Below are 27,898 nucleotides of genomic sequence, written 5' to 3' on the forward strand. Positions count from 1 at the left end.
GACTCTGTGCATTATTCCTATTGGTGAAAATATCAAAAAATTCCTAGACCTCCCCCCTGATCCAGATCAGCACCACGTGCTGATGAAAACATAACCTCCTCGATGGAGGTCATACAATACATGTAGCGGTGAACAAATATAATCCTACATATCCAATAAAAATAATTGAAATGGATGGTTCACAGAAAAATGAAAAATCACTCATCTATTCACCACTATACCGATGGAGGGGTGGGTGAAGTGCTTGAGTCCACTAAACACTTTTGGAGTTTCAGGGGTAAACAGCAATAAATCCAATCCAATCCAATCCAATTTAAGCTAATTGTGACCACTTCCTCAAACACTTCTGGGATGGTGCCCTGCATGGGGGTGGGGCTGCTTGTATTCTATGCAGAAGTAGAGATGATGCCATGTATAAACGCTGCACCCACCTGCAAACCCTCAGATGGCATGATTTCCTTCCCACTCATGTCATCTCAGGTGAAAGGTTTTTATTTTTTTTTTACAAGGGACTATGGTCCAGTCACTAACACACAGATGGAACGCCTGCTGTCACGTGTTGTAATACCAGCTGCCGCCAGCAGGGAGCTCCCGCAGCGCAGCGTGTAAAATCTGTGACGCCGGGTGGGTCAGCTGACAGGCGGCAGCCAATCACAGAGCGAGGACGGGCTGAGCCGCCCTGCGGTTTGGTGCCCGGAGAGTTGTCAAGGTTTCTGGTTGTGGAGGATCCGAGAGGGAGCGAGGGCGGAGACGCTTCTACGATGCCGAACAAAACGAAGAAGGACAAGGTGAGCTCCCCGGAGTCTGTAGCGCTGGAGGCTAAAGTCTGCGTGAGGCTTATTTCAGCGCATGTATCCATAAGTTGGTGTCACCGGGAGATATTTGAGCTCCAGCATCACATTAGCCGAGGAGCAGTCACCAGCAGCTAGCCGCAGTCTGACCAACATGTTAGCAGTGGGTGCGTTAGCTTATTTCAAACCCGTTATACAGGAGCGAGTTCACTTTGAATGAATGTGACAGCCGATGTGGGTTAATGTCTTTTTGTGTTGTCTCTAGTTTTGTCTGCTTGTAGTTTAAACGTTAGCTAAGGTTAGCTAGCTAGCAGGAGACTCGCTCATTGAAGAGTGAGAGACTGGATGGGCAGCCGCTATATTTAGCCGGGATTTGTGCACAGCTGCGGCGGCACACTTGCAGACTGCTTGCTGATGTTGTCAATCTGCTTATACCAAGATGACTTAAGCACTTACACTTTTCTTTCTTTCTTTCTTTCTTTCAGGAGACCCCTAAATCTGCTAAAGTGGGCAAGAGTGGAGGACAGGAGAATTCAGAGCATGAGGTAGGCTCTTTCAGGAAACCCTATGAGACGCTTCCCATGGCTCAGTGGGTCAGTCCCTCTGTCTGACACAAGTCCAAATGCCACTGATGCTGCATCATAGACATCACAATCCTCGTATTGCATCGTGGCTGTTTGAGAAACTGAGATGATGAGTCAACACGCCCAATTACTGCATTATCAGTAACCACTGCAGTGCTCTGATGTGATTCTGTTTAGACATGGTGATGTTCAGATGGGATAAAATCATATTAATGCATTCTAGCCATGATTGGAAGTCTTGGCGATATGGTAGGAATATCATATACCGTTGTATTTCATAGCTAACATGAATGTTATATCATTGTTATTATGGAAATGACCATAGATTATTACTATACTATGCAATACCATGCAATATCTGGAATACCTGTTCAAAATGTTTGCAATCTCCCATTGTAAGTGATATAACCCACGCAGACAAGAACATGCAAACTCCATACAAAAAGGCCCCTTGGCCAAGAACCCCCTTGTTGTGTGGTGGAAGTGCTCATTAAATGTGTACTGCTAGAATTGAGTAATTTTATTTAACAAACCCCAAGTGGAGCCTCACTTCTGTTGACCTGCTCCTGGTAGACAGGTATTGAACTGGTCCACCTGTCATGTAGTGGAGCCGGTACTCGCATAGTAGATAAACCATCTGTGGAATGGGCAATGTTGCCCCCATACTAATATGAGTCAGTTTCAGACCTTGGTGAGATACTCATGATGTCTTGCAGCTGTAATTCCCTGTAGTTAGGGGGAATCATGTGTTTGACTCTTGCTTGGTTGAGAAGCCAGTGAAACAAAGCTACAGTCAGTGGAATCATCAGTCCTCTTAAGCAGAATTTCATATGTAATATCCTGTTATTATCAGGCCTCTGTTGGTCTGTACAGGATTTATTGATAGGACTGGGTTGTGCCATGGTTTTCCTTCTCCTGACTTTTACTGCTGTTTGTTGTTAACCTGGTGTTAAATGATTTGTGGATGACTCGAGTTTAGGGCACCAGCCAATCAAATTCACGAGTGACTCACTGTTTAATACTTAGATGCCACTTAAATTTATTCCCCAGAACATTTATCTTATTTTTCACGTTGCTTTGAAGCTAAAACGTTATAAACAATTTAGATATGTCTTCCTGACCCTTCCTTTGCTTTCTTTCTTAAGCTGTGTTACCAGCTCCCTGCCCAGCTCTCGCAGGACGATAATCCTGCATGTTTTATATCGTGCAGCCATGTCAAAATCCACTAATGCAGCAGCCTTGTGTCAAATTAAAATCAGTGGGCTCTGAGCTGCCGACACCACCTCCCACCATTCTTATTGTCTCATACACAGTATTGTATGAAACTGAGGGGAGAAGCCATGTCTAATGAAGCCACAACTGTGATGAAGTACAGTCAGAGCATTAAATTAGAAAATAATTGACAGATGTCTCTACTTTTGCTTAATGAACTTATGAGTACAGAGTTAATTCCTGTCTTTGTATTACATTAGTATGTAATCTAGTCCATAACAGCTTAGCTCAGCGTGATTTCCCACTTTGCCTCGACAGCTTGCTCGCAGCCCAGCCTAAGCTGCTGTCTTGCAGCGCTGCAGACTGTGGCCAACTTTATCTGGGTCTTAAATTAATTTGATGAAACTCCTGTGACTCAGACCGACACAGCTCCACAGCTGCATCTGGTGGAACAAGTTCTGTTTCTAAGTGTGTTTTTTAGTGGATTTTTTGAGAAACACAGTTGGACGGCTCAGTGGAATCATGATAATTTACACTGTATGGTTATATATAGTGTCTGTATATAGGGTAAATTGACAGTTATGACCCTAGTTACATAATGCAAGGTACTGTCTTATTGAATAAATGGTGACACATTGTATATAATTAAAATGCGGATCAAGCATACCGCAGCCAAACTGCTTAGCCGGTGGCTATGTGCACACAGTTTCATCAGATCCATAAAGAGATGCTCTTTCACACTGTGTGCGCCACTGATCAGCATGTGCCTGCTCTTACCTCGCTGTCACTAATGTGCTTTTTTTTTCCTGTTTCAGCAGAGCTCGAACAGGAAGGCTAGCAATAGCGTTCCTCCCACCACTCAGCTGCTAAAGGGGAAACAGCCAGGTTCCCAGACACCTGTCAAAAAGGACAAAAGGCAGAGCTCTTCTCGCTTCAGCTTGAGCAACAACAGAGAGCTGCAGAAACTGCCAGCTTTCAAAGGTATTTACCTGTACAATTCCTCAGTCCTGTCACCTAATCACCTTATAAACTAATTACCCAGTGCCCTAGGATTTGGAGCTGCTGTCTGGACGTATTGTGCCGCTGTTTCCAGGCTGGAGCACTTTTCATTTGGTTTAGGAGTTTTAGACAAAATGCCTTTTGGTTTTGCCTTTATCCAAGGATATTTGGGAGTTTTTCCTATTGGTAGGTTTGTAAAATATATGAGTTGGGTGCTTGAATATGTAAGAAATCACTAGACTCTCAACAAAGTGCAATGTTCAAATACAAGAACACACTCAGCTGAAGTGAATACTGAAACATCTATAACAATCCCTGACTGCATCACCCTCATTTTAATACTGAGCTGAGCATGACGTTACGCAATCCATGGAAACAAACAGAGGACGTAAATGGGATGGACTTTGCGCTGGATTTAGCCCAAGTGTCTATATTTAGTGGTAATCCAGAGATAAAGCTTTAATTCCATGGTCCTTGTGTTTAGGATGTTGCCAGTGACCAGACAAAAGTGGTGTCTTTCCTTCCCCCTGGGTGGATCTTTGCAAATGCATATTGTTTATGTATCATTTACTTTAATGTATAAGCTCAATGTTGGCATAGCGCCAGATTGAAAAGGACTGGACTCTGCTGTTTGGCCTCTGGGTATATTGTCCATGCGTGTGTCTGTGTACGCATGCATGAATACACAAAACGATGGTGGCCACTGCCCTTTCCCAGCTAACCTGGCAGTGAACTGAAAAAAACTAATTACATCATGGTCTGTATTTATATAGCCATTCACCCATTCATACAGTGCATCCATGGGCAGCACTTTTTTTCTATGAGGGGCAATTTGGGCTTCAGTATCTTGCTCAAGGGCACTTTGGACATGCAAATTGGGATCGAACCGCCTACTTTCTTCTTCCCCCCTCAGCCACAACTGTCCCCAATGAAGTATTGAATACTTGTACTAATACAAAAACAGTTTTTGAGTCAACTGCTTTGTGAAATTACATATAATTACTAGTGCAATATTAGTTCTATGTCTAGAAATGATGAAATCTCAGAGGAAATGAAGAAAAAACAACCAGAAGCAGTTTTCTAATTGAACAAAGGTTAAAAAAACCTTTCAGTTTCAACTCCCCTAATGACTTTACATTTTAGTAAGCGAAGCAACGTTAAAAAGTTTTCGTCTCAAAGACACATTATTTGAAAAACACAAGTTACACAAATTCCTCATTCAAGAAGCTTGTCTGTGTTAGCCTATTGTTTCCCATTAGTTAGTCAGACCGTGGTGGCCTGCTCAGTTTAATGTGTACCAGCACAATTTCATAACGAAGCATTGCCATTACTTGTTTGCAGTATTTTCTACAACCAAGCAACACTGGCAGACACATGACCATTGTACGTGCGTGGTCGTGTGAAATGCATTTTCATGTGTATTAGTATGGATAGAGATGCCTGTTGATCTGGAGCTAAAATGCTTGTCTGGACAGGGAAGGTTCTCATTTTAAAAGTTCTTTAGAGTGAATGCATATGAGTGTGGATGTAGCCTTGGGGTGTGACATGCAGTAACATATCTTGCTGCTGCTATAGCACTGACACTATTTTCTCCAAGCATATTTTGCATTTTAGTCTCTTTAATGTTAAACTATTAGACTTAACATTACATTTTTATAAAAACCTTTGTTCTAACATGCTGCTGTATCTGCTCCTCTCCATGGACAGAGCTACCACTGCCTGTCTCCTGGAGGCAGCCAGGTCTGTGTGTGCCGGCAAGTCTCTATGTCCAGGCTGTGATCCCTGAGTCTGTACAGTTTCTGATCAGTGCTGGTGGTCGGATAATCTACCACTGTGCCCTTGTCTGTTTAGAGCCAAATGGCATTGTGGGCAGCTGTGGAACTAACCGGAAAGTCAATAATTCGATCCGCAGCTCCCCCAGTCAGCATGTGGAAGTGCATGTCTAAACCCAAACTGCCTGATGTGTGAATGGATGAGCGACAGAGAAATGCTATATATAGAGGCACTATATTTAGAAGCGCTGTATGACTGTGTGTGAATAGGTAAATATGACTCATAGGGTGAAGTGCTTTATGTGGTTAAGACTAGAAAAGGCTATATAAGTTTCAATTATTATAAGTGCAGTTTTTGTGGTAAATGTCCGAATAGTTAATTTAACAGTGTTTTTCTGAAGTTATAATATTATAATATAGTTGTTTCAGGTTGTGTGTGTCAGTTTTTAAATTTTGTGTGATTTGGCTTCACAACATAATTATATGGGACTCATCAATGTGAGTGATGTTGTCGATCATGACGAAAATAGCAGCGACAACTGATTCTCCAGTTCGAGGTTCTGCATATTGAGTCGAGCTTCACTGAACTGTGAATAAACAGGTGAACAAACAGCACTTTGTGCAGCAGGTCACTTTTACAGTTTCAAAAAGAAAGCTGTAACCAACATTACCACAGGCCAAGCAAATGGCCCATTCCAAACAGGCAAGTTTGGAACAGGTGCTGCACAAGTTGCCTAAAGATCCTGATGCATCAGTTGGTTTGCCCAAAAAAAAAAAGCTTTTTAACTGTTCCCAGCTGGCACGCAGAAGTCTGCATAACACAGGTTTTCTATTTTCACACACATGTCCTCCTTTTTTATTTATTTAGTTTTCTATGCAGCTCTTTAAATGTTAGGCACTTGTGAGCAAAGGATGCAATCCTCTTTAGTGAGAATCGTTAATAATCAAATATTCGTTTGCATTTTTTAGACATGGCTAATGGAGCAAAATGTAGGAACTGTAGCAGCTATGGTGTTATCGTGCACCATTTTTTCACCCATTTGTTTTTTCTTTTGGTTTACAAATAATGGACGCAAGAATAACTGCACTTTACCATTAGCTATACCTGTGCCTTTGTCCTGGTTAGCCATTACCCCGGGGCTGCGTCAGGCATAACTTAATTTCTGATAAAGGCTGCCCACTTCCCACACCCCAGTGAGAACTTTGATAACATTCTGCAAAACATTATCCCACAGTGGCCCTGTAGATGTTATCACTCAGTCCTGTCCAAACAGGCTCCTCGCTTGGCCTGTTTTCATTCCAGGCATGTTCGCCACCTCCTGATGGAAACACATGTCCGCGAGCGAGTCTGTCCTGCAGAGCCACAAGGCTGAGGTGAGGATGAAAACCCTGACCAGAAGGCGGGCCTTTCCCATGAGTCCACCGCAAAACCATGTGTACTTGCTGTGACTCCAGAGTACATTTAAACTCTCTCAGCTTTTGTGTTTGGTCACACAATAGTTGAATTTCTTTCTGTTGAACGTTTCGTATGGCGAGAGCCTGTTTCAGAATCTGGGTTTTATAAGGCTTGAGCAAAGTACACAAATCAGGAATTTTGTGTACTGGTTAGATGTTTGCTGGAGATATTCTCTTAGATATTCTACTGTAGAAAGTAAAGAGAAGATAAGTCTTCTACAAGGGCCTGTTTATTTCCTTCTGGTCATAGTCTAGTATAATGCTTGCCAAAAAGCAAAGGACAACAGTTGTTGCTTCTATATGTATTCAGCAGAAGCTGTTCTGCAGGAACCCTCGGCCTCACAGCGTTTGTCGCCATCTGGTGGTTAGAGAATGAGAAAATAATTCTGCCTCCCTGGAACAAAGATCTTTAATTTCAAAATACATTATAATCTATCCCTTTTATTAACATTGAGTGAGAAGTGAAATCTCATTTGTAAATACACTCTTATTTGTGGTGATTGATTTAATGCAGATTTTTTTTTTAAATGGGCACAATAAGGATTTATTAAGTGTTTTGATATTGGAGTATGCAGAAACAATTTCCATGCACCATTTACTACAGAAGTTACGCCACTTATTACAATGTCTATAATCTTGTCTGTGTGCGTATTACAGTGTTTGCTTAAAATATGTGACCACTACAGGTAGGCACATTGCACAGCAACACATTGCACAGCAACGCATTGCACAGCAACGCATTGCTCAGCAACGCATTGCACAGCATTGCTTAATGATGTATCCTCTTTATGTTTTCAACAGCCAGGTTAAAACACTTTGGTGCCTGGAAGGGTAGAAGAAGTCTGATGAGACACAGAATCTTTTGCAGGTATTTTTAATGTGGTCGGCAGAAATTTAAAGCAGGATGCAGAGGCCGAAGCAGGTTTCAGGGAAGGATTTCCTCTGCGACTCCCGCATGTGGTAGAGGAAGAGACTCCCACATCTCATGAGTGAGACGTCCCTGGCCAGACAACTTGCATAAAAACACAAAACCATCTCCTGACATTGGAGGGGTCATGCATGCCCTTTAAACTGAAAACAAGTTTTTTTTATATTGTACAAGCCATTCCATAATGACTGTATGATGTCTTCCCAGTAATTATCTACACAGGGAGGCCCAACGTTCAGATTTGTCTTGCCACCGTTTCATAATGATTTTTTTTTTCACAGCATAGAAGATCTTAGTGTTTTATTCTGTTGCTTTACTGTAGAGCTGTGTGCAGCACTCTCTAAACTGCTGTAGCTCTCTGTCTCACACATACACACACATTAACCCGTTTGTTAGAGTCCAAGACCATAGGCAGCAGCAGCAGCAGGAGGAATCATGTGTGTGCCTATGGTCTATTAAAACATTAAAAATGTTCTCAAGGCAAATACCTCATCTGGTTGACTTGAAGAGGAAAGTTTAGGAAAGTCCCAAAATAATACTGCGGATATGAAGCTTGGAATCTGAATATATTCAATTTGTATTCGAAAGTAGTGCAGGCATGCCATAATAATTGATTTGATCATCATCTGTGTAAGCAGATAAATTAATTCAGGATAAGGTTAGAGCTGTGTTTCTGTCATTGGAAGTTGCTTAACAGGAAAATTAGGTCCAGCTCCTTTTTAAAGGTGCATGTGTGCTCGGCTGCATGGATCGGTCTATTTCTCCAAATAGATTCAAGCCTTAAGCATGTATTACTGGGGGCCATGACATTGAAAATCAGCAGACCTAAATGAAATGAACCACACTACTGTGTATTTTACGCTGGCCTGCTGCTATCTATGATGAATATAGAAAAAGCTTGACTATAAGCAAGCACACTCCCCATCCAGTACAGACTCATGATGCCTCACAGGTTCATTCTCTTTCTGCTGCCACTTTAAAATGCACAAGCTCGATGAATGCATGTGGCAAGGGAGCATTTGGATAGTATTTGTAACAAGCGACTGTATTTAGCGTTATCTGGTCTTGGTCAGAACAACAGGTCTTTAGATGGGAGGTTGCCTCATGACTCAGGAATAGAAAGGAAAGAAAGAGCTCTTTATATACTCAGATTAGACCCTGCTGCTGAAACGCCCCATTATTGTATATAAGAGGACCAGACAGACTGAGTGTTTAAGTTCATTTGCACTGCTAAATTGTGTTTGGGGACTAGATCATTATGTTGGGGATATACTCATTTGTATTCGTACAGTGTAGCCTAGTTTAAGATGTTCAAGGTTTTCTAGCTTTCTGACAAACATAAATGGCTGGTTTACAGGGTCCTGCCACAACAACAAAAGCAAACATTAGTCAAGGCAGAAACTGAGGAGAGTTTAATGTCAATGTGACGTCCCGACTCGTACCACCGCAACACCTCCTGTACCTCTAAAGCAGAAGTACCAGCAAATAATGCATTTCAAGAAATGCATTATATAAAGTCACTGTAGACGACTAGAATACAGTAATTGAGCTGCGCAATTGTGGATAAAAAAAGTGACATGGTAGAGAGAGGCAGGTACACTTCCTGATATGTAAACCTTGATTTCTAACAAAATATATGAATACATATTGTTTCTCACTACCATCAGTGTGATTTCCTTCTGCACAATTAGATTTTTTTTTCTGAATTTCTCCTACTACTTGTTATTTTACTCACTGCCAGTTTCTACTACGTGGTGTAACATCGCTTTGTCATTGGTTGAGGGAAAGTTAGGGAAGCTTGTTTTTATACAACTGATGACCCCAATTAGAATATAGCATTCTAGTGAATGTTTGGCCTAAAAACACATGGCTTTGTTTGGAAAACTGTACATGTCGTCCAACTGTGCGATACAAAAGTGTTTTTATTTATCTTGACCGAGGCCCTATTGACAGCTACATCTGCTGGACAAAGGAAACATTATATTCAACACATAATGAATTCAGCAACATAAAACTGATATGAATTGGACTTTGTTCATGCAACAGTATATAACTGAACTTCATCGGTCCTTGCATATTACACAGACATAGTAAAGAAATGGGGAAACATTCGTTTTAAGAGTTTTGTATGTTACTTGATGTATCTTTTCTTTAAATGTCATATAATGCACTTCACAAATGAGAGATATAAGGTCAGTATGACATAAGCTATAAGCTCTCTGTTTACAGAAGCTGCTTTCAGACATGCACTGAACTCCGTAGTTCTGCCGTATTTTACCTGGAGGAGGTGCATGTGCGAACGCAAGTATCCGAGTGAGACGCTCTGCAGAAGCACACCTTCGATGAAGTCCATAACAATTCATGAGAAATCCATGTGAGAACACAGCACTATGTATTTGTGTGGTTTTGCATTTTATTGCTTGAGGATACAGCAACCATAAGCTGCACCTTTGTGCCCACACCTTGATTTTGTGTGTGTATGATCATGGCTCTTACTGCATGATGACGCAAAGCACACATTTGTGTAGTGTATGACAAGTGCAATGGTTAGATTCACAGTGTGACTCAACCCCACTGCCTATAGTTAAATACAATGCTTGCAGACGTCAGAGTGTGCAATAATCAACTGATGAGAATTTAAGGATTTTTTTGACGAGCCTTCGCTGTATTTGAAGGCCTCATGTAATTGCATTTGGTGCGTGAGCATTGTCTTGCTGACTTTAATTGTCTGCATTGCTGTAGATTTTGCCTTTCTCTTGCAGTGCTTAGGCAGAGAGTGTGCTGCTCACCGCACAAGCACATCCTGTGTTGCTCACATTGGGACTTCCTGCCCTCCTTTTTTTCTGTCATGTACAGTACACCTGTGCTCGGGCTGTCATGCAAAAACAGACACACATTCACACAAAGGCAGCTCACACATACAGGGGTCACAAGTACAAAGGGCTGTTATCTGACAAGCTGCATTGGGCACTCGCTTGCCTCGTAACCTCAGCGTAGAGTTTTCCTGTTTCATCTTTGAGGTGTTGTATGTTAAAGAAAGAACATATATTATATATATTTTCTTGATACTTGTGGTTACATGTGATGTTTTTTTGTATTGAAGATTGTTGCATTGGATTCCAGTAAGATCATTTGTGGTATTAGAGTTTGTTGTTACAGGCTACGAATGAGATATCACCATACCCCTCTTCTGATTCTAATGAGCTGCTCAGGTATTAGGTGGAAATATATATTTCCTGTTCTTATTCTTAATATTCTCTATTTGTATACATTTCATTAGAGGCTGTAGTGAAATCACATATGTAGTTTGTGTTTTAAAACTCCTGACAGATGTAGCTGCTCTTGCTTCAATCACAGTTCCACCCCTTCCCCCTCAGCCCACCAGCCAATCCCTTCCCTCATGTTTATTTATTCTGACAGCCAGCCCATGTGACTGCAGCCAGCCAACCGGGCGGCTGCAGTGGGGGATGACATCACTAACTAGCTGGTTCCCTCCAGCAGCAGGGGAGCTTCATTTTCTGCTCGGAGTGTTGGTGCTAAAATGGAGGCTGGCTCCTCGCCTTAGCCCGGGCTGCCTTCTTCTCCCCTGTCTCCTGCCTCAGCTCACTGATGCTGGCATGTGCTAGAGCTAACAGCGGGATGGTTCTGGATGCACCGTGCTCCAATGGGCCTTTCCAGCCTGTGGCCCTCATGCATTTCAGAGGTGAGAATAGGAAATCTGCCTCCTCTGCTGCTCTGTGCTCCTGTTTTTTTTAAGGGATGATGGGCAAGAATGTTGTTTTCATTTAGTAACTGCAGCTGCTAATTTGGATTTCAGAGGGAACATGTATGTGCCAGGTGACTTTTATAAAAGTTACTGGAAGAGTCTGGCCACATTTATCCTGTTGGTGTTGGTGGCACGAGTATTTTGGGAAGAGGAAGCAGGGGATTGTGTTTGTGTGTCAGCGAGGAAGAGTGAGGAAGGGTTTCTGCCAAGACATTGCATAGCTTGGCTTTAGACGGGGAGGGAGGGCGAGAGAGTGCTAGTTTAGAGTCTCCCCATCCCCCATTATGACTGCAGATGTCATAGGAAGTGAGGTCAACGCTAGTTGTCAGTTTGTGTGGGTCTGTAACGTTGCAAGTTTGTTGTTGCTTAATGTCCAGTAGGTTTAAGTGCCTTACTGATCAGACGGGCTTGAAACTGGGAGCTACAGCAAGTGTGCTGGGTTGAGTGTGGAAAACAGAATCTGACACTGAATTAATTCTGGGAGTGTTGCTGAATATTACAGTGTCAGAAATGAAAAGCTAATATTTTTGTTTTCATTTATTAACATCAAACCTTCTGTAGAAACCAATCTGGCAGTGTTCATTGCACATATAGGCTGTTATATCACACACATACCACTACCATGAGATGTTAGTCTCATGTTGTGACTTGCATGTGTTGACTTTATGGTCTCACACTGTTAAAAAGCAAAGGAATTCTTAAATTCAAATATGGGCAAATAGCTACCTGTCTCAATTTGTATTGGTTGGCCTGAGTCTGCATTCACCCAGAGTTTGCAATACATTTTTTGTCACTGGTGCTACAGTTAAATTAGTTGATAATATATGCAGCAGTAGATGTCATGGGATTGAAGATTTGTTCTTCAGAGCAATTTGTTTTCATGACTGGTTTCCTGTGTGCACGTTGGAGCGCTTAGTTGAGTAAAGGTTATTTGCCCATCCATGCAGAGAGTTCTGTGTGAAGTCTGCAGTTGCACAGCATGACTTTTAATATTTTAGGCCTGCTCAGGAACCCTAGTGCTGTTGTGTAACAGGAGCTGCCAGACCTCTCAGCACGGCGGACTTATGAGATGGGGTGCTCACGGTTCGACCCATATTTTAGCATCAGAGCAACAGGTACACCCCTTCCATAAACAGGTGTACTTTACCTGCAAGTTTCCCTACTGAGGGTTTAGGGCCATTACTGATAAAACCAGTGAATTTGTCTGTGTTATACATGTTGTGGGTTTTAATTTGCATACATTTCCAGAGCTTTTGACAATGAAAGGTTTTCCTGCTTCCTGTTTGTGCTAAAGTCGAGCAGGCGAGTCAATGAAACACTGGACACAAAGTTGCGTGCGTCTTCCCTGAAAAGTTTCATGGCTCAGTAATAACTGCTTCATGTTTTAAAACGTTTTTGGAGGTTAAGACAGACTACAAGTACATACTTATATAAATTAATAAATTCCCACGTGTTCCTCTTCCTCTTTATGCAGTCAATTAGATCCTATTTGTGGCCAGTAGTTTGGATAGAGAGAATGAAAAAGGATGTCAGTGCAGAGCTACTTTGACTCTTTGTTCCGAGGTACTGTACCGCAGAAGCAAACCTTAATAACCTCAGTGAACAAGTATCCACCACCTCTGGAAACCGAACCTCTGAATGCTTAAGTGCGCTGTTTCAGTGCAATTACAAAGAAAAGGTTATTAAATAGGTAAAACTCTGGACATTTACAGGTAGCACATAGGCAGCTGAATGTTGAATTATGTGTTGAATACCAGCAGTGCTGCTGTGACTCACAAACGTGTAGGTGAAAGGGAAGTCCGTCTGATGATGCCGTTGGTCCAGGTTCAGGCTCTCGTCTGCGTGGGTGTTTGCACAACCTACACTTCTTAGAACTGATTCATTTCATCAGTGTACAGTAAATACATTTTAACTGGTATCATCTGATTTTAGTAACATGGCTCTAACGTGGTGAAGAGGAAACATTCAAAACAGTACTGCAAAAAATGTACTGGAAATGTATATATTTACAAATATTTGTAAATATTGTTTCTTTAATGCAATTGATAAGGTTTGCATGTCACCGGAAATGATGTGTTATAGTTTTTACTGACAGTTCATGTTTAATGTTCTGTGTGCCAAAGGCAGATTATAGAAATGATGAATACAAAATGTTGCACAAACTGAAGTTTCCAGGAAAACTGAGGCTAGTCTATGTATAGAAGAGTGTGCATGCACATGCAAGTCATATGATTTTATGTATGCATCTATTATATGCATCTGTTTTCTGTTCTTATGAAAGCACCTATAGAAAATTGAAAGCTGCCTTTTAGGTTTATAGAGCTAATAAATGTTTGTTGTTAACTTGTGTGAATAAGATGGTGTTAGTTGCAGTTACATGATACACATCAGATTTGCCCGATGTCTCTGGAACCTGAGTTTTGTCTCATTTCGGCTAAATTCTTTCTTAAGTCTGACACTAGTGTTCAATGTCTGAATTTGATTTTTATATGATGTTATGCTACAATAATTTGACTTGTTGCATTCACAGGCTGATCTATGCTTATTTATTTATTTAGTTGTGTTTCAAAAGTACATATTCTTTTCATAGATTCAACCCACTCTTAAAAACAACATGGACTAGACAATTTCCCTTGTCTCAGTATCATTCCACATCCTGTTGTTGAAACCAGATGAAGCCATGACCTCTTTCTTTCATTCAGACAGGCTGATCTATGCTAACGCAGGTACAAAATCTTCATAATGATTTTTTCATCTTAATAAGTTTTGGGACACTTCTATCTCAGTGGTTCAACAACAACAACCTGCCAACACCACAGGCTTTGTAATTAATGGGGCTCACTGCATCACCTTGGGCAGTGAGAAACTGCCACTTTTAAATATTTTCTTATATTTTATAGACAAAACGATTGATTGATTAACCAAGAAAATGTTTGATCGATGATGATGGTGATTGATAATTAAAATACTTTGACATCTGCATTTTGTACTGACTAATTGTGCTGGAGTTCCTTCTCTTAACTCCCTGTTGGTATCTTCCATTTTTTACAAGGTCAGTCAGGCCTACACGTCTCGTGGTCTCAGCTCTTAGGCTCTGGAAATCAGCAGCATATGATTCCAGCGTAACAGCAGCAGCAGCCTGCATTCATCACTGTATACTAGCAGTCACCCCCTCGTCCAAAGTCGTGTCTTTATCTGTGGTCACCATGGCGACTTACAGTACACATGTCAATTGTTAATGAGGAGTGTGATCATCTAAGGCAAATTGATTAGCTCCTTGGTTGCTTGTGTACTTTTATATTTTGAGTATATAATATTACTGCTTAAAGCAGTAAGTGGATGTAAAATCATGTTGGAACAAATTTGACTTCACACAGTTTTTTCAATAATATTCAGTCAGACAAGGTTGAACACGTTGCTCTGCTCGTCTGTGGTGCCTCCTCAGATTTGTCTTGAGGTAGTTGCATGATACACAGATTACAAACAGCTTCACCTTTAATCGTTACTTTGCCATTTTCGACATAGAACCCAAAATACTCCCACACACCGCTTCTCAGATGCTCTGGTTTCATAATTGTTTGCAGGACGTTTTTGCTCGCTTGCGTCCTCCATTTTCATAGCAAAACACGTTAGTCAAGCTGTGATCAACCTTTAACAGGAGATAAACTACCTCAGACGGTCTGATGCGCTTCTTGACTGTATATTTTCACACATTTCAATGATTAAATGAATTTAATTTAGAATAAAAAGTGACAGCCCTAGTAAGTTGTGTATCTTGTTATCCCCATTGCACTTATGACTTCTTCTCAACACTTGTGGATCCAAAACACTGCACACAAGAACCAGAAGGAAAGTGCAGGATTGTAGTCAGCGTAAAATACTTGCGGTGGTTACCAGTTAGGGTTCAGCATAGTTCTTAAATTCTTGCTTGGATAGCAGTACATAGCTGTACAGCTTGTGTGCCTGAAATGTTCTTGGTGTCGGGGTAGGGAAAGCCCTTTGGGTCTCCTGAGACTTGTAGCAGTTTCAAAATGCAGGAAAACATCCTTGGTGCTTCTCCAAACTGTCTGCTCTGCCTCTGTATCAGTCTGCGAGGGTCAATTAACATCTTACTTACCTTTTTAGCCATTTATATTATTTATTTCTCATTTTCTTGATAAATTATGCAATTTTTTATATATTGTGTTGCATGAGGGATTTGTGCTGTTCTTTGATTTATTAGCTGTTGTGCGGTGATGATGAATGCGCGCTGGTGCAGACTGGCTCATTGACGTTGTGTGCGCTGTAATGACAAAAACGTGTAATGATTTTTATATTGCAGGTTAATGATTGCACACAGACAGGTGTGGCCCCATACTGCTCAAGGCCTACTGAGAGCTTAATGCATCATTGATGTAGTGGTGATACTGTCTTTTGAAAGGCTAAATTATTGATTGATAAAGTCTTTGAATGAAGTCTCACTACGTGAGCTCCACAGTAGCAAAATACAGCTAAACCCGACACAAATAACTCTTAAAGCAAGTGCTAGAAAGAAGTGCTAGAAGAAAACGTAGAAAAAGCTTTGTGCAATGATTTTTTTATGGCTATGGGATGAAAAAAGGCTTCAATAAGCCACCATTTTTCTCCAACGTCTATAAAAGATGGTTCAGGAGTAACAGCATCATTTAAGTGTTTTCCTTTATATCAAACTCCTGCAAATGTTTTTGGATCCTTCTCTATGACCTTATACATTGAGAAGCTGGAGCTGTTACTTGTGCTGCGAACAGCAGAAGGTGTACAGAGCTCAACTTTTCTTGCAGCAATGCACCGGCGATTCAAATCACGTCAACGCGAAAGAGTAGGCAGCTGGCTAACCTGGTGTGTCCTCATCTGGTTGTGGGTTTTATTTCCTGTGTACTCCTTTATTTAGCATTCCATTGATAGCTAACATGGCACATAAGCACGAAAACTGGCTATGCTGTGTGACGTTATGACAAACACTGTCTAGTTTTGGTTTACCTTAGTCAAGCTTCTGTTAAATGTTTCATAACTTGTTGGAGTTACTTCTCCTTAGATATAAAGGGTAATCTCAACAGTCACCCTATCGCTCTGAGACAATCACACACATTTTACACTTGGATCCATGGTTAGAAAGTTGGATAAAACATGATGGTTGATCCATGTTTTACATGGTCAGTTTGGCTGACACTTCTCGTCAATCAGCAAACTATTGCTCCAATAGTGTGCGGGATCATTTATTTGATAGTGTAATTAACTTGAATTAATATTTCATTTCACTTCTGTTTACTTTTCAGTTGGATACATTTTCTGTACTCCTGCACTAATCTGAACACACACTGACATCTTTTAATTTCCTTCTTCCTCCTTTACTCACTTGTAGACGTTCCACCTGCAGACCAGGAGAAGCTCTTCATCCAGAAGTTGCGGCAGTGCTGCGTCCTCTTCGATTTTGTCTCAGACCCACTGAGCGACTTGAAATGGAAGGAGGTGAAACGTGCAGCGCTGAGCGAGATGGTGGAGTTCATCACCCACAACAGGAATGTAATCACCGAACCCATCTACCCAGAGGTGGTTCATGTGGTCAGTATTAAACATGAATTAGGGACTTAGATTTGTGTTTGGGATTCACACTGAACAAAGTTGACAATCAAGGATAGTATTTAGTTTTTGAACAATTAAAGGTTTCATAACAGAAAATGAAATGATTTATATTAAATATTTATTTATATTTATATTTATATTCTTTCACAATGTGGACTTCTCTCTGTGATGGTCCAGAATGGACTGTGTGTTAGTTATGTTTCGGTTGCTGTTGCAGGTTGGTTTGTCTCAGATGAGTGCGTAGAAGCAACAAGATGTTTGTATCTACTACTGTTTTAAATGTTTTCACATAGTCCTAGATGAGATTGGATGAAATTACTTTGAATGAACTTTGCAAAAGAGTTGGTTACTGCTTTCACTCATTTTAAAATCCTATGTAATCCTTAGATAAGATAGGTGGTTTACTTGACACATGAAAATAAACATAACATAACCTTTACACATACTTCTAGTCTTTTAAGCGGATGCAGCTATGAGTTGCATTCTTTCCTGTTCTACCTAATAAATGTCTTGTGGTCAAGACTGGTGCACCAGATTGTTACCGTGCACCAGCTTTTTGCACCCCATATCGCTACTTCACAGTCAGATTACAAACAGATTGAATCAAGAGAACAGGTTTGTCCTATTATCTAAGGTCAATACATGATACAAAACATTCCACACAACACGTCATAGCATAGAGTACTGTTTTATAGGCTTATCTAAACCCTGCATCTGAAGTAGTATTAAACAAAAAATACTGTTATTCAATTATAGCATTTATGTTATCATCATTGTTCCCCCACAACTGAGTGCCTCTTTTAATTTAGATTGGCATCCATAAAATATTATATATATATATATATATATCATAGCAGATTTAACCTTCCTAGTGAAGTAAATCTGTGGCTTCTGTAAGATAATTTACATTCTAATCCCATAACATTGAGGTCCATAAATCAAACCATGTCTGTCTGGCTCAGGTAGTTACAGCAGGTCGGTTTATTGCTCAGTTATATGTTGAAGAGAGTTGCCATGTATATCTGATGGGACGCTCTGCTGTATTTTAGTAAATACATGTAACCTTACAGAGTCATCTCACTCTATAAGCTCTTAAACTGTAGTTATTGTTTTAATGATGCACCATCGTCCTTAATAATCTGCAAATGGTTAAGAAGCTGCATCATTCTTTTTCATGTGGGCTCCATCTTGGGTTACGGGTTTAGGACGCACCAAGGTTCCCACTGCCAAGAGTGCTTCCCGGTTTCAGACCCTTTGTCTTTATTAGCTCCTCACTCACTGAGTTCTAGGAAGCTCACATGAGCATCACGGACCTCTTTTGGAACCCAAACATTCACGTCACATAATCCTGACTCAATCTTTTAAATAATTGGTAAACCATTAAGTGACTCATTTGTTTTGTTTCCCTGAAGTGGTCGGTTGGTGGTATTTTTTTAAATATCCCTCATTCATGACCATTTGAGGTCAGTAATCTGAGGTTTGTAGATGTGAACGTGTTCAGTCAGGCTGTCGCTGAGCTCCCGCTGTATATTTTTTAGAAACCCGTCCCCTCTGAGGGGGCCTGGCTGCATTCAAGGGGCCAGGTTTGCTTTGCCAAGCCAAATTAAAAGGGCTTTGATGTCAATCAAAGACCAGCCTCAATGTCACACGGTAAACTGCAGATCATCAAGGTGCAAATTTCCCCTCATCGTCGTCGCCGTGGCTTCATTTGATCAGTGCAGCAGAAAATGCAACAGAGCTCCCAAATCAGCATGAAAATATGCTCTTATTTCCGGCAGCTCCTCTCCACTGCCCCCTTAAAGACCAGGGCTCTTTGAAGCTTACTGACCACTTTCATCATCAAAGTATGGAGATTGACACGACAAACACTTTTATAGCCATTAAGAGTGTATTCTTATGTTAAGGCCGCATGCATTATTCTCTCCCACGAACCCTGTCAGTGCACGTTTGATGCCCCTGCGTCAGGGCTCTAAAACAATATTTTGCCCGACCTTGGTTGACACAACACTGGTTGCTCCATTAGTTCTATTATCTGGGGGGAAGTAAGAAATAGTTTCTGCTTAGAATATAAACACAATGGTGAGTGACTGTGTTTTGACCTCTTGATGACTGCTGTCTGGAGGGAACGTCTAAGCGTGCTGTCTGGAAAGTGATAATGGACTAAAGTGGGAAATGGACAGATGCTTCCTAGTTTGGGAATTGTCTGGGAAAGAATCTCTTATCACTACCCAGCACAAGCAAGAATATTAATTCAATCTTCCTCATAGAATACCAAAATATGTGGAGTATTTCAAATAAACAGTTAATAAATCAGTTTACATATTGTACCAGTGTGTCTTAAAACTTTTTACTGTGGTCTGTGCAGTAAAGTAACCTGTATATTTCGCACTCTTAGTCCTTTGTCCGTGGAAATGTTTCTTGACAAAGCTGCAAAGAGATTTTGTTGTCAGCTGTACCACAGCCCATTAATTATCTGTCTTATTTGCTTGTCAAATACTGAGTGAAGGATTTCAGAATTCCTCATTCAGTTTTCTTGTTTTTGCTGTCAGGTGTATTTTGTGAGCAAACACTCAACAAGACCAGACTTAACTGAGTAGCAGGGGGTCTTGTTTACTAGGGTTTGTTAATAGCAGCTGTTACCTTTCACTGGCAACTTTAGAAGGCTAAACACAGTATAAAATGTGATTATAGGTCAGTTTAGAGGGGGGATGCACAATAAAGTACACCTTTGATGCCGTGGTCACTTGTGTAGTATCATGGGTAAATGTTAAAAAACAAAGATCATGCCGATTGCATTCACTGTTTGTCCCCCCTCACCAGCATTCATAGAAAGCAGCAGTTGTTTGATTTCAGTTTAAGATGCTTTTCTTTCTTTATCATTTGTAATTAATTTGTAATTTACGAGGCATCAACAGGAACATAATTGTGTTTCAAATGATCAAATACATTTTCTAAATGTATTTTTAATTTCTTTCATTGACTTTATTTGATATCAGGCCAATGCTTTATTAAAAACACGTCATGGTCTGCATGTTTTATTTGTTTTGCACTATAAGCCTTTGGATATAGTTTGAAAATAATTTGACACTTCTTCTTGTCCATGATAATGGACTTGTTTATATTGTGTTGTAAAAGAAACAGATTCAATCTTTTTTTTTAAATGGTCCTTAGATGAAACATGATATCACAAATCCTTTGTCTTAATTGTGAATTAATTAATTAATTAATTAATTAATTGTGTCTTTGTGTGTTCCCCAGTTTGCTGTGAACATGTTTAGAACGTTGCCACCGTCATCCAACCCCACAGGAGCTGAGTTTGACCCAGAGGAAGATGAGCCTACGTTAGAGGCTGCATGGCCACATCTACAGGTACACAACACACGCAAACGGATGGACACACAGACATGTACTCGAGGACAATGTTTTATGCATTCACTGTTGACTGAAGAGAATAAATCTATTCAAGTCTTTGTACGTCTCGCTTATCCTCCACAGCTCGTCTATGAATTCATCCTACGCTTCTTAGAGTCACCTGACTTTCAACCAAACATAGCCAAAAAGTATATTGACCAGAAGTTTGTAATGCAGGTAAGTGCACAATGATATGTGTTTTTTCATTTCAAACATTTGTGTCTTTGTATTCAAAGTTGTATTTGCTATTAGTGTCAAGCAGCTTTTTCTTCTGCTTAGCTCTTAGAACTGTTTGACAGTGAAGACCCCAGGGAAAGAGATTTTTTAAAGACCACTCTACATCGCATCTATGGCAAGTTCCTGGGCCTGCGAGCGTACATAAGGAAACAGATAAATAACATATTTTATAGGTGAGTGCTGAGCAGTTGACTTGGACATTTTATTGTTTACGTGTGTTGTTTTTGAACATGGTGAACTCATTGTTTTCTGGTTGCTGTTTTTCAGTTTCATTTATGAGACTGAACATCATAACGGAATAGCAGAATTACTGGAAATATTAGGCAGGTAAGAAGCAGTTCTATGTATACTTCTGGGCTTCATTTCCAGTAACTGTCATAATGATGCACATGCAGTAGGTATCTAATGTTTCCCAAGTCAATTGGAGTAGAGCCTTACCACAGCACTTATTTTCCTATGACCACCTCTCTCCTTCACAGCATAATCAATGGATTTGCATTACCATTGAAAGAAGAGCACAAGATATTCTTACTGAAAGTTCTGCTGCCTTTACACAAAGTCAAGTCACTTAGTGTATATCACCCACAGGTATCTTGTCAATGTTGCATCATCATCAAATCTAGACAATACTGTCATTTTGTTAGAAGTGGAACACTTACTGCATGTTGTCTTTTTCCTTCAGCTGGCCTACTGTGTAGTACAGTTCCTAGAAAAGGACAGCACCCTCACAGAACCGGTGAGATTTGATTTATTAACATGGTTATGTTGTTAATATTGTTGATTGAATTACCCCTCAGTATCCGTGCTGTTCAAGAAACAACTTAGAACAGTATGGACCTTCAGGAGTCCACCTGCAAAGACGTATTTTCATTCAATGATTTCATTTGTATTTAAAGTTGTTATTGACTTATCAGGTACTCATGAACCCTATTATTAAGCTAGTCACGAAAAATATGTCAAGCCATACCTTCATCATGTCTTCAAGAGCAGAACAACAAACTGACTGAAACCATTGAAGTCAGATTAAGTACCCGATTATTATTGATATATAAATTATATATACTCACAAACACACACACAAGCACATAGTCTGTGGTTTTTCTAAATGTGTTGCTCGTTGTATCGGTGGTGTCTTATTTACTTAACAGTAGTCAGCTGTCCAAACGTTTTCCGTTAATAAGCCTGTAATTGTGTGCATGTCTGTCTGTCTGTGTGTGTGTGCAGACAGTGATGGCTTTGTTGAAGTACTGGCCAAAGACCCACAGTCCAAAAGAGGTCATGTTCCTCAACGAGCTGGAGGAGATCCTGGACGTCATCGAACCATCAGAGTTTGTTAAAGTCATGGAGCCCCTCTTCAGACAGCTGGCCAAGTGTGTTTCCAGCCCACACTTTCAGGTCTGACAACTATTCCCCAACATGAATGTGTGTTTTTAGTGTATTTGTGGCAACAAGTTGTTTGGGAACATTTTCAGTTTTTCTATCAAAATAAAATGTCTACATACATCTGTCACCTATTGTGATCTGATGTGTCATTAGGTAGCGGAGCGAGCTCTGTACTACTGGAACAACGAGTACATTATGAGCCTGATCAGTGACAATGCCGCCAAGATCCTGCCAATCATGTTCCCGGCCCTTTACCGCAACTCCAAGACCCACTGGAACAAGTGAGTCACTCCACTGGCTGTGTCTGTGTTTGTCTGTGTTTGTCTGTGTTTGTCTGTGTTTGTCTGTTTGATAATGGTTTGTGATGATAGTTAAGTGCATGAATCAAGAGACAAGTGGTTATCTTTGTGTGTCTGTAGGACCATCCATGGGTTGATCTACAACGCTCTGAAACTCTTCATGGAGATGAACCAGAAGCTGTTTGATGACTGCACCCAACAGTTCAGGGCAGAGAAAAGCAAGTAAGTCACAAGTGAGATGTCATGTAAGGATTTCCAGAGCAGCCTCAGCTCACTTTCTCTTATTACACTGTTACACACAACATCATACAAACATCATTAGAAATGCAGATTTTGGTGTATTTTGTGAATTTGTATTTTAATGATGTTCACTTTGTTTGGTGTCTTAGAGAGAAAGCTAAGTGGAAGGAGAGAGAAGAAGCGTGGCTGAAGATTGAGAATCTCGCAAAGTCGAACCCACAGGTGAGTAAAGAGATTATAACCCAGCAGGTCTGTTAATGCTGCAGACATCTTCCTGAATTATTTATTTCAAGATTGCCTCATTAATTGTACTTGCACAACACATTTATGGTTCTGTGATTACAATGAGCACCACTTTACAACGTAAACAAAATATACTGAGTTCTATGGACACCACTCATGTGTTAGCATGAGAAGAAAGATCTTTGATTGTCCAAAATTTCCCTGAATGTTAAAACTAAAAAATCTTCAAAGTTGACTTGAAATCAAAAGCTGCAATAACTGAACACACAAAAGATGTTACATGAGTGAGGAGGTGCTTTCTAACATTTCCTTTCCGTCTCCCTGTACAGTTTCTGACGTACGTTGACTCGGTAGGCTCAGGCAGTCCAATGGACATGGAGACAGACGGGCCACTGCTAGACGATGTCAATATGCTAAAGAAAGCAGTCGTGGAGGAAGCGACACAGGTGAGGAATGGTGTGTCAGTGTGTAGTTTGGCATTGAATATGCATGTGTGTTTTTTTGCTGTAAATAGGTTTGAGTTCAGGAACAAATTTTTCAATTTAAAAAAATTATGTTATCCGTACGAGAGGACGACTCCGTCATGGATCAATTATCTAGTAGACGATCTCCTCTTGCTCACAGATATTCAGATGTGGTTTGACACCAAAATAAATGATTTTGTTGGTGACGACCGCTCACACATTTTAGGCTATTTCAGGTACTGTTACATAGCAGGAGGAAAAACAGTCTCCTCCATCCCATGAATAATTTCATTTGTCAAGATGACTAAGATTTGTGGTTCACGTGATTCAGAGCAGGTGTCTACCTGATGCTAAGTAAACAGGTTTTTTGAGATTAATTTTGTTTGCCTGTGAATGTAATCATGCTCATTTTTTCTTTTCCTTTATTAATCTTCATGTTGCAGTTTGCAGAGTGAGGTTTGCTCATGTTGGCATCTTCACTTTGGTCTTGCATCATCAGTGTGACATATGGATCAGACATGTTTTCTTTTTTTTTGTATGAGAACAGTGTGTGTGAAAAGGCAGATGTGTTTTTTGTTTGTCTTGGACTTCAAAATGTAGAAAGAGGGGAGAGTATAATGTTGCACATTTCTTTTTCTCATGGCAGGCAGAAGTTAAATGTGTGTGAAGTATTCTGGAGAGAAAGCTTCTAAAACCACTCTGTCTCCACGTGTCCAGATCCAAAAAGACCAGAGGAGAGAGCGCCCTTTGATGCGAAGGAAATCAGAGCTCCCCAGGGACATCTCCACGCTCACAGCCTTGGAGCTGCACCGGAGAGCCGAGGAAATGTTGACGACGCATGATGGCCACTAAGAGACCACCCCGGTATCCACCATAAGCCAGCAGCAGCTGAAGCATCCACAGAAGAACCACAGGCCCACGGAGGCCCGCACAATGACAAGACGTCTGGTATCTCAGTCCAGCCCAGCACAACACAGAGCTGAAACAGTCCCTCCTCCACCCGACACAGAAAATGTGTAAAGCCGCACATCGAAGCCTGATTCAGCTTTTGGAAAAGCGGCTCTCTGTCCTTACTGATCCTCACCCCACCCCCACCCGATTGTTTTCCAGCTGAGACGTTGCGGTGCTGGACGCTCCCGCACGACCAAGACACGCACCGTGAACTTCACCCCCAAGACACTGTGTCATTCTCTCCTCTCCTTCTGTCGTTCTCTCTCTTTTCTTGTCCTCTCAACCTGTTGTGTTTTCGGGGGTGCTGTGCTGCCCCCTTCTGGTCATTTCTCTCAGGTGTTTTGTTCTCTGTATGTGTGTGAGCTGTCTTCTCTTCTTGCCTCTTCTTTATAGATGTCAGGTGCTTGTACAAATAAAACAAGGCCCTCCGCAGAGGACTCCTTGGTTTACTTTAAAAGAAAAAAACAGCATCATCTGATGAGAAAATGACAGTTGTTTCTATAAACTAAATATTAGCTATTTCTCGCAACATTTAAACTAGAACGCAGTTTACATATTATGTATTTTTTTTCCCAGTATAGTTTACTAGGAGCTTGTCTTAGATTAAAACACACCTCCCATCTGTACAGCTCTGCAGTTTGACATTTTTCTATTTTTTTCTCAGTTCATTTTCCATTCGCTGTGAGGATTCATTGATTGGTCTTAATCAGGAATGGCGGTGGAGCGTGTGCAAATTAAAAGTGTTGCAGCACAGTTGTGTTCATCGAGCCATGCGGGCGTGACAGAGGTCCAGGTTTTTTTTCACCTTTCACATAAATGTTCCTGCGCAGAAGCGTCATTGTCGATGCTAACGTCTCTCAATAGTTCAGTTCCTGTATTTAAAAAAAAAAAAGAAAAAGATCCTTTTAATTGTGTAGGCAATAAGTTAACATGGGCTGTGGGGTGTGTCTGGCTAAGGCCTGCTGCAACAGTTACATGAGAGGGGGATTGTGGGATTTATTTTGGGCTCCTCGTTCAGCTGTTGTAGGAGCATGTGTAACACGGCCATGAGCATTCAGTACAAGTCACTCAGTCATTCATGTGAGGCTTAGGAGAGGTCAGAGACGGAGTTGCCCATCTGGGATTTACACAAAGTCGCTGTGTGTCGAGAGATGTCGGGCAGACAATGTGCTGATAGCGATGTCTTTTTGTACTCTTCTCAAGCAAGACCCTTTTATTTATAAAACACTTGTTAGAGATTAGACCGCGTCATGGGTGAGGTGTGTTTGGTTTGAAGAGGTCAAACATGAGCCTTTCTTTTCACAGTGCCTTTTATAGTCTAAGGGGATATTTGCTCAACTGAGAATCGAGTAGTAGCATTGACGAAATGCCAGATCATTAAAATAGTGTGACATTAAAAAAAAAAGGACGCATCTTTAAATCGGCACTCTGCACACCTCGGGGCCCTTGGACTCCAGCACATGCCTTGTTGAAGCTGCAAAGTCCGTTTTGTAGTCAAACGCTCGAGAGGAGAAGCAGAGTGGTCGCCCCAAACCACTTCAGCAATGAAGCACTTCCTGATAAAACTTGAAAAGAAAATAGAAACACAACTGAAAAAAACAAACTCCTAAAGAACTGAATTCTGTGATGCTGTCTGTCTGGTGTGTGAGGGGTCACCTCCCCTGGGTGCCTGTTGATAAGAACAAGCCTCCACAGGAGAAGAAATCACCTCCCATCCTAACGCTGTCCCATTCCACTTTTGATTTGCACCATTGTTGGACCCCCCCGCCCCCTTCCTCCCCCCTCCCTGTTAAAAGCCGAGTACTACCCTGTAGGGTATCTGGTTGTTCTGCTTCTGGATGCTTTCAAGTTCTTGTTTTTGCTGTGGGTTGTATTCCTCCTTCGCCTGCAGAACCTCTGTCAGTGTTTCAACTGAATGTGAAAATTGTAAATATTACTGCAGTCACGTTGTTCTATTCTCTCCATGTTTGTCTTGAAGAGCAACATTCACCATTTTACAAAAAAAAAAGTTCCCTGGGTTTTACAGTGGATCTGCTGAAAGGAAAGTGATTTCCTCCCTGTAGAAAACTGCATCATCTGATTGTTGGTCGTCAGTAAAGTGTTAAGGCCAGTTTATACTTCAGCCTTGGATCAACGCCTCCGCAGAAATATAACTACAAGTCATAGCGAAGCAGATGGCAACAACTTGTGATTGGTTCACTCTAGAGCACGTCTCGTCCACGTCTCTCAGTGGCCAAACTCAACTCCCACTTCTTCTGCCTCAGTCAGTTCAGTGATCATCCAAATCCAAAAAATGCTGACAGAAACTGAGCAAATGATATAGCTATAAAGGTATAGTGTGTAGAATTTAAAACAACATGGCAGCCTCTGTTGAGAGGACCCCCTCGATATAAATATAAAGTATTTAAATATAAAGGAACCATTTCTAGGGTAAAGAAAACAACAATTCATACAATTTAGATGAAACACACTCGTGGAAACATCATGAGAATTATTTTATATTCAATTTGTGCCAATAGATCCCTTTCACCTAAATCTTACACACTGAACCTTTAAATCCATTTGGAACCAGTGTCTGTGCAGTAGTGACTGTAGTATGGAGCCATGGTATCTAGGTCCCACTGTTACTTTCGACCAATTGCGAGTCAGTCTCAAATCTCATTCAAGTAGTTTTTGCCATTTTATATACATCAGATTAGTAAATAAAAACAAACTTAACAGAATTAAGAACTTGGACTAACAGTGTGATACAGATCCCTAAAATGACAGAAACCATAATTGTTAGGTACTTTTTTAGCTTGGTCCAGGTCAAATCCATCAACATGGAGGAGGCACGACTTATGACATATATACTGCAGCCAGCCACCAGGGGGCGATCAAGATGATTGGGCTTCACTTTTGGGGAGCTGTCATGTCATCCATCTTTTATACAGCGTGTAGTAAACACAGGAACCTCACGTTCAGTGTCCACCACTTATGAAGACTTGGCGTCGATAATCATCTGAAGTTCAAACTGGCTTCAGCGTCTCATTGGTGACTGTTGTTCTTCTTGAAATGGCTTTAATATTGGCTTCTTTGGAGCTTTCTTCATGTTTGTTTCTTTGTTTTCTTTTTCTTGGAAAAGAATGAATATTGCAAGTGTCCTTTAGTATATATCTCATACTAAATGGCTTCATTTAATATTGTACATATAATGTACTTTTATTTTATTTTATGTTATAACTATTATTAAATGGTAGATTTCATATTTTGTACAAAATGTCACGTGTACAGAATACAGAGGTTGTTAGCAACTGCAGACGGTTGGTATGTGGCACAGACTTCAACACATGTGACTATTTACATTTAGAAAACCATATAGAATTTGGATAGTTTTTTATCTACTGTAATCCAACATATTTTCCGTTTTTGTTTTCCACCTTCAGACATGTGTTGAGATCCTACATACATGAGCTTTTTGTGTGTGCTTTTATCCAAATCTCCAGTGGTGTACATCTATCTATATACAGCAAATAAAGAGAACATGTGAGTTTTATATTTTCATCCTAAAAAAAAAAGAAAA

The 27,898-nt window shown here is 40.7% G+C and overlaps 1 protein-coding gene across 5 annotated transcripts; it reads left to right on the forward strand.

Annotated features, from left to right (window-relative positions):
* The first annotated feature begins 509 nt into the window (after nt 1–509).
* ppp2r5cb (protein phosphatase 2, regulatory subunit B', gamma b) lies at nt 510–27,898 on the forward strand. 5 transcript variants are annotated; one of them, XM_020091807.2, is made up of 16 exons: nt 510–788; nt 1,277–1,336; nt 3,406–3,568; nt 16,888–17,087; nt 20,367–20,477; nt 20,604–20,696; nt 20,799–20,929; nt 21,024–21,083; nt 21,236–21,344; nt 21,439–21,492; nt 21,981–22,151; nt 22,293–22,420; nt 22,559–22,660; nt 22,828–22,900; nt 23,251–23,367; nt 24,103–27,898. In XM_020091807.2, the coding sequence occupies exons 1-16, from the start codon at nt 762–764 to the stop codon at nt 24,235–24,237; spliced, it is 1,734 nt and encodes a 577-aa protein (XP_019947366.2). In that variant the 5' UTR covers nt 510–761; the 3' UTR covers nt 24,238–27,898. The 5 variants fall into 5 exon arrangements, with proteins under 5 accessions (XP_019947366.2, XP_019947367.1, XP_019947365.2 ...); XM_020091808.2 differs by having other exon boundaries at nt 646–788; nt 3,403–3,568; nt 24,032–25,901; XM_020091806.2 differs by having other exon boundaries at nt 648–788; nt 3,403–3,568.

This window comes from Paralichthys olivaceus, chromosome 19 (genome assembly GCF_024713975.1).
Source record: "Paralichthys olivaceus isolate ysfri-2021 chromosome 19, ASM2471397v2, whole genome shotgun sequence".
NCBI classification, from domain to species: Eukaryota; Metazoa; Chordata; class Actinopteri; order Pleuronectiformes; family Paralichthyidae; genus Paralichthys; species Paralichthys olivaceus.

Bases quoted from the DNA above. Each gene is read 5' to 3' on its own strand.
- ppp2r5cb (XM_020091806.2), top strand. From the start codon at position 762: ATGCCGAACAAAACGAAGAAGGACAAG. The intron at 22,152-22,292 runs GTCTGACAACTA...ATGTGTCATTAG, and splicing joins TTTCCAGCCCACACTTTCAG to GTAGCGGAGCGAGCTCTGTA. The intron at 22,661-22,827 runs GTAAGTCACAAG...TTGGTGTCTTAG, and splicing joins TTCAGGGCAGAGAAAAGCAA to AGAGAAAGCTAAGTGGAAGG.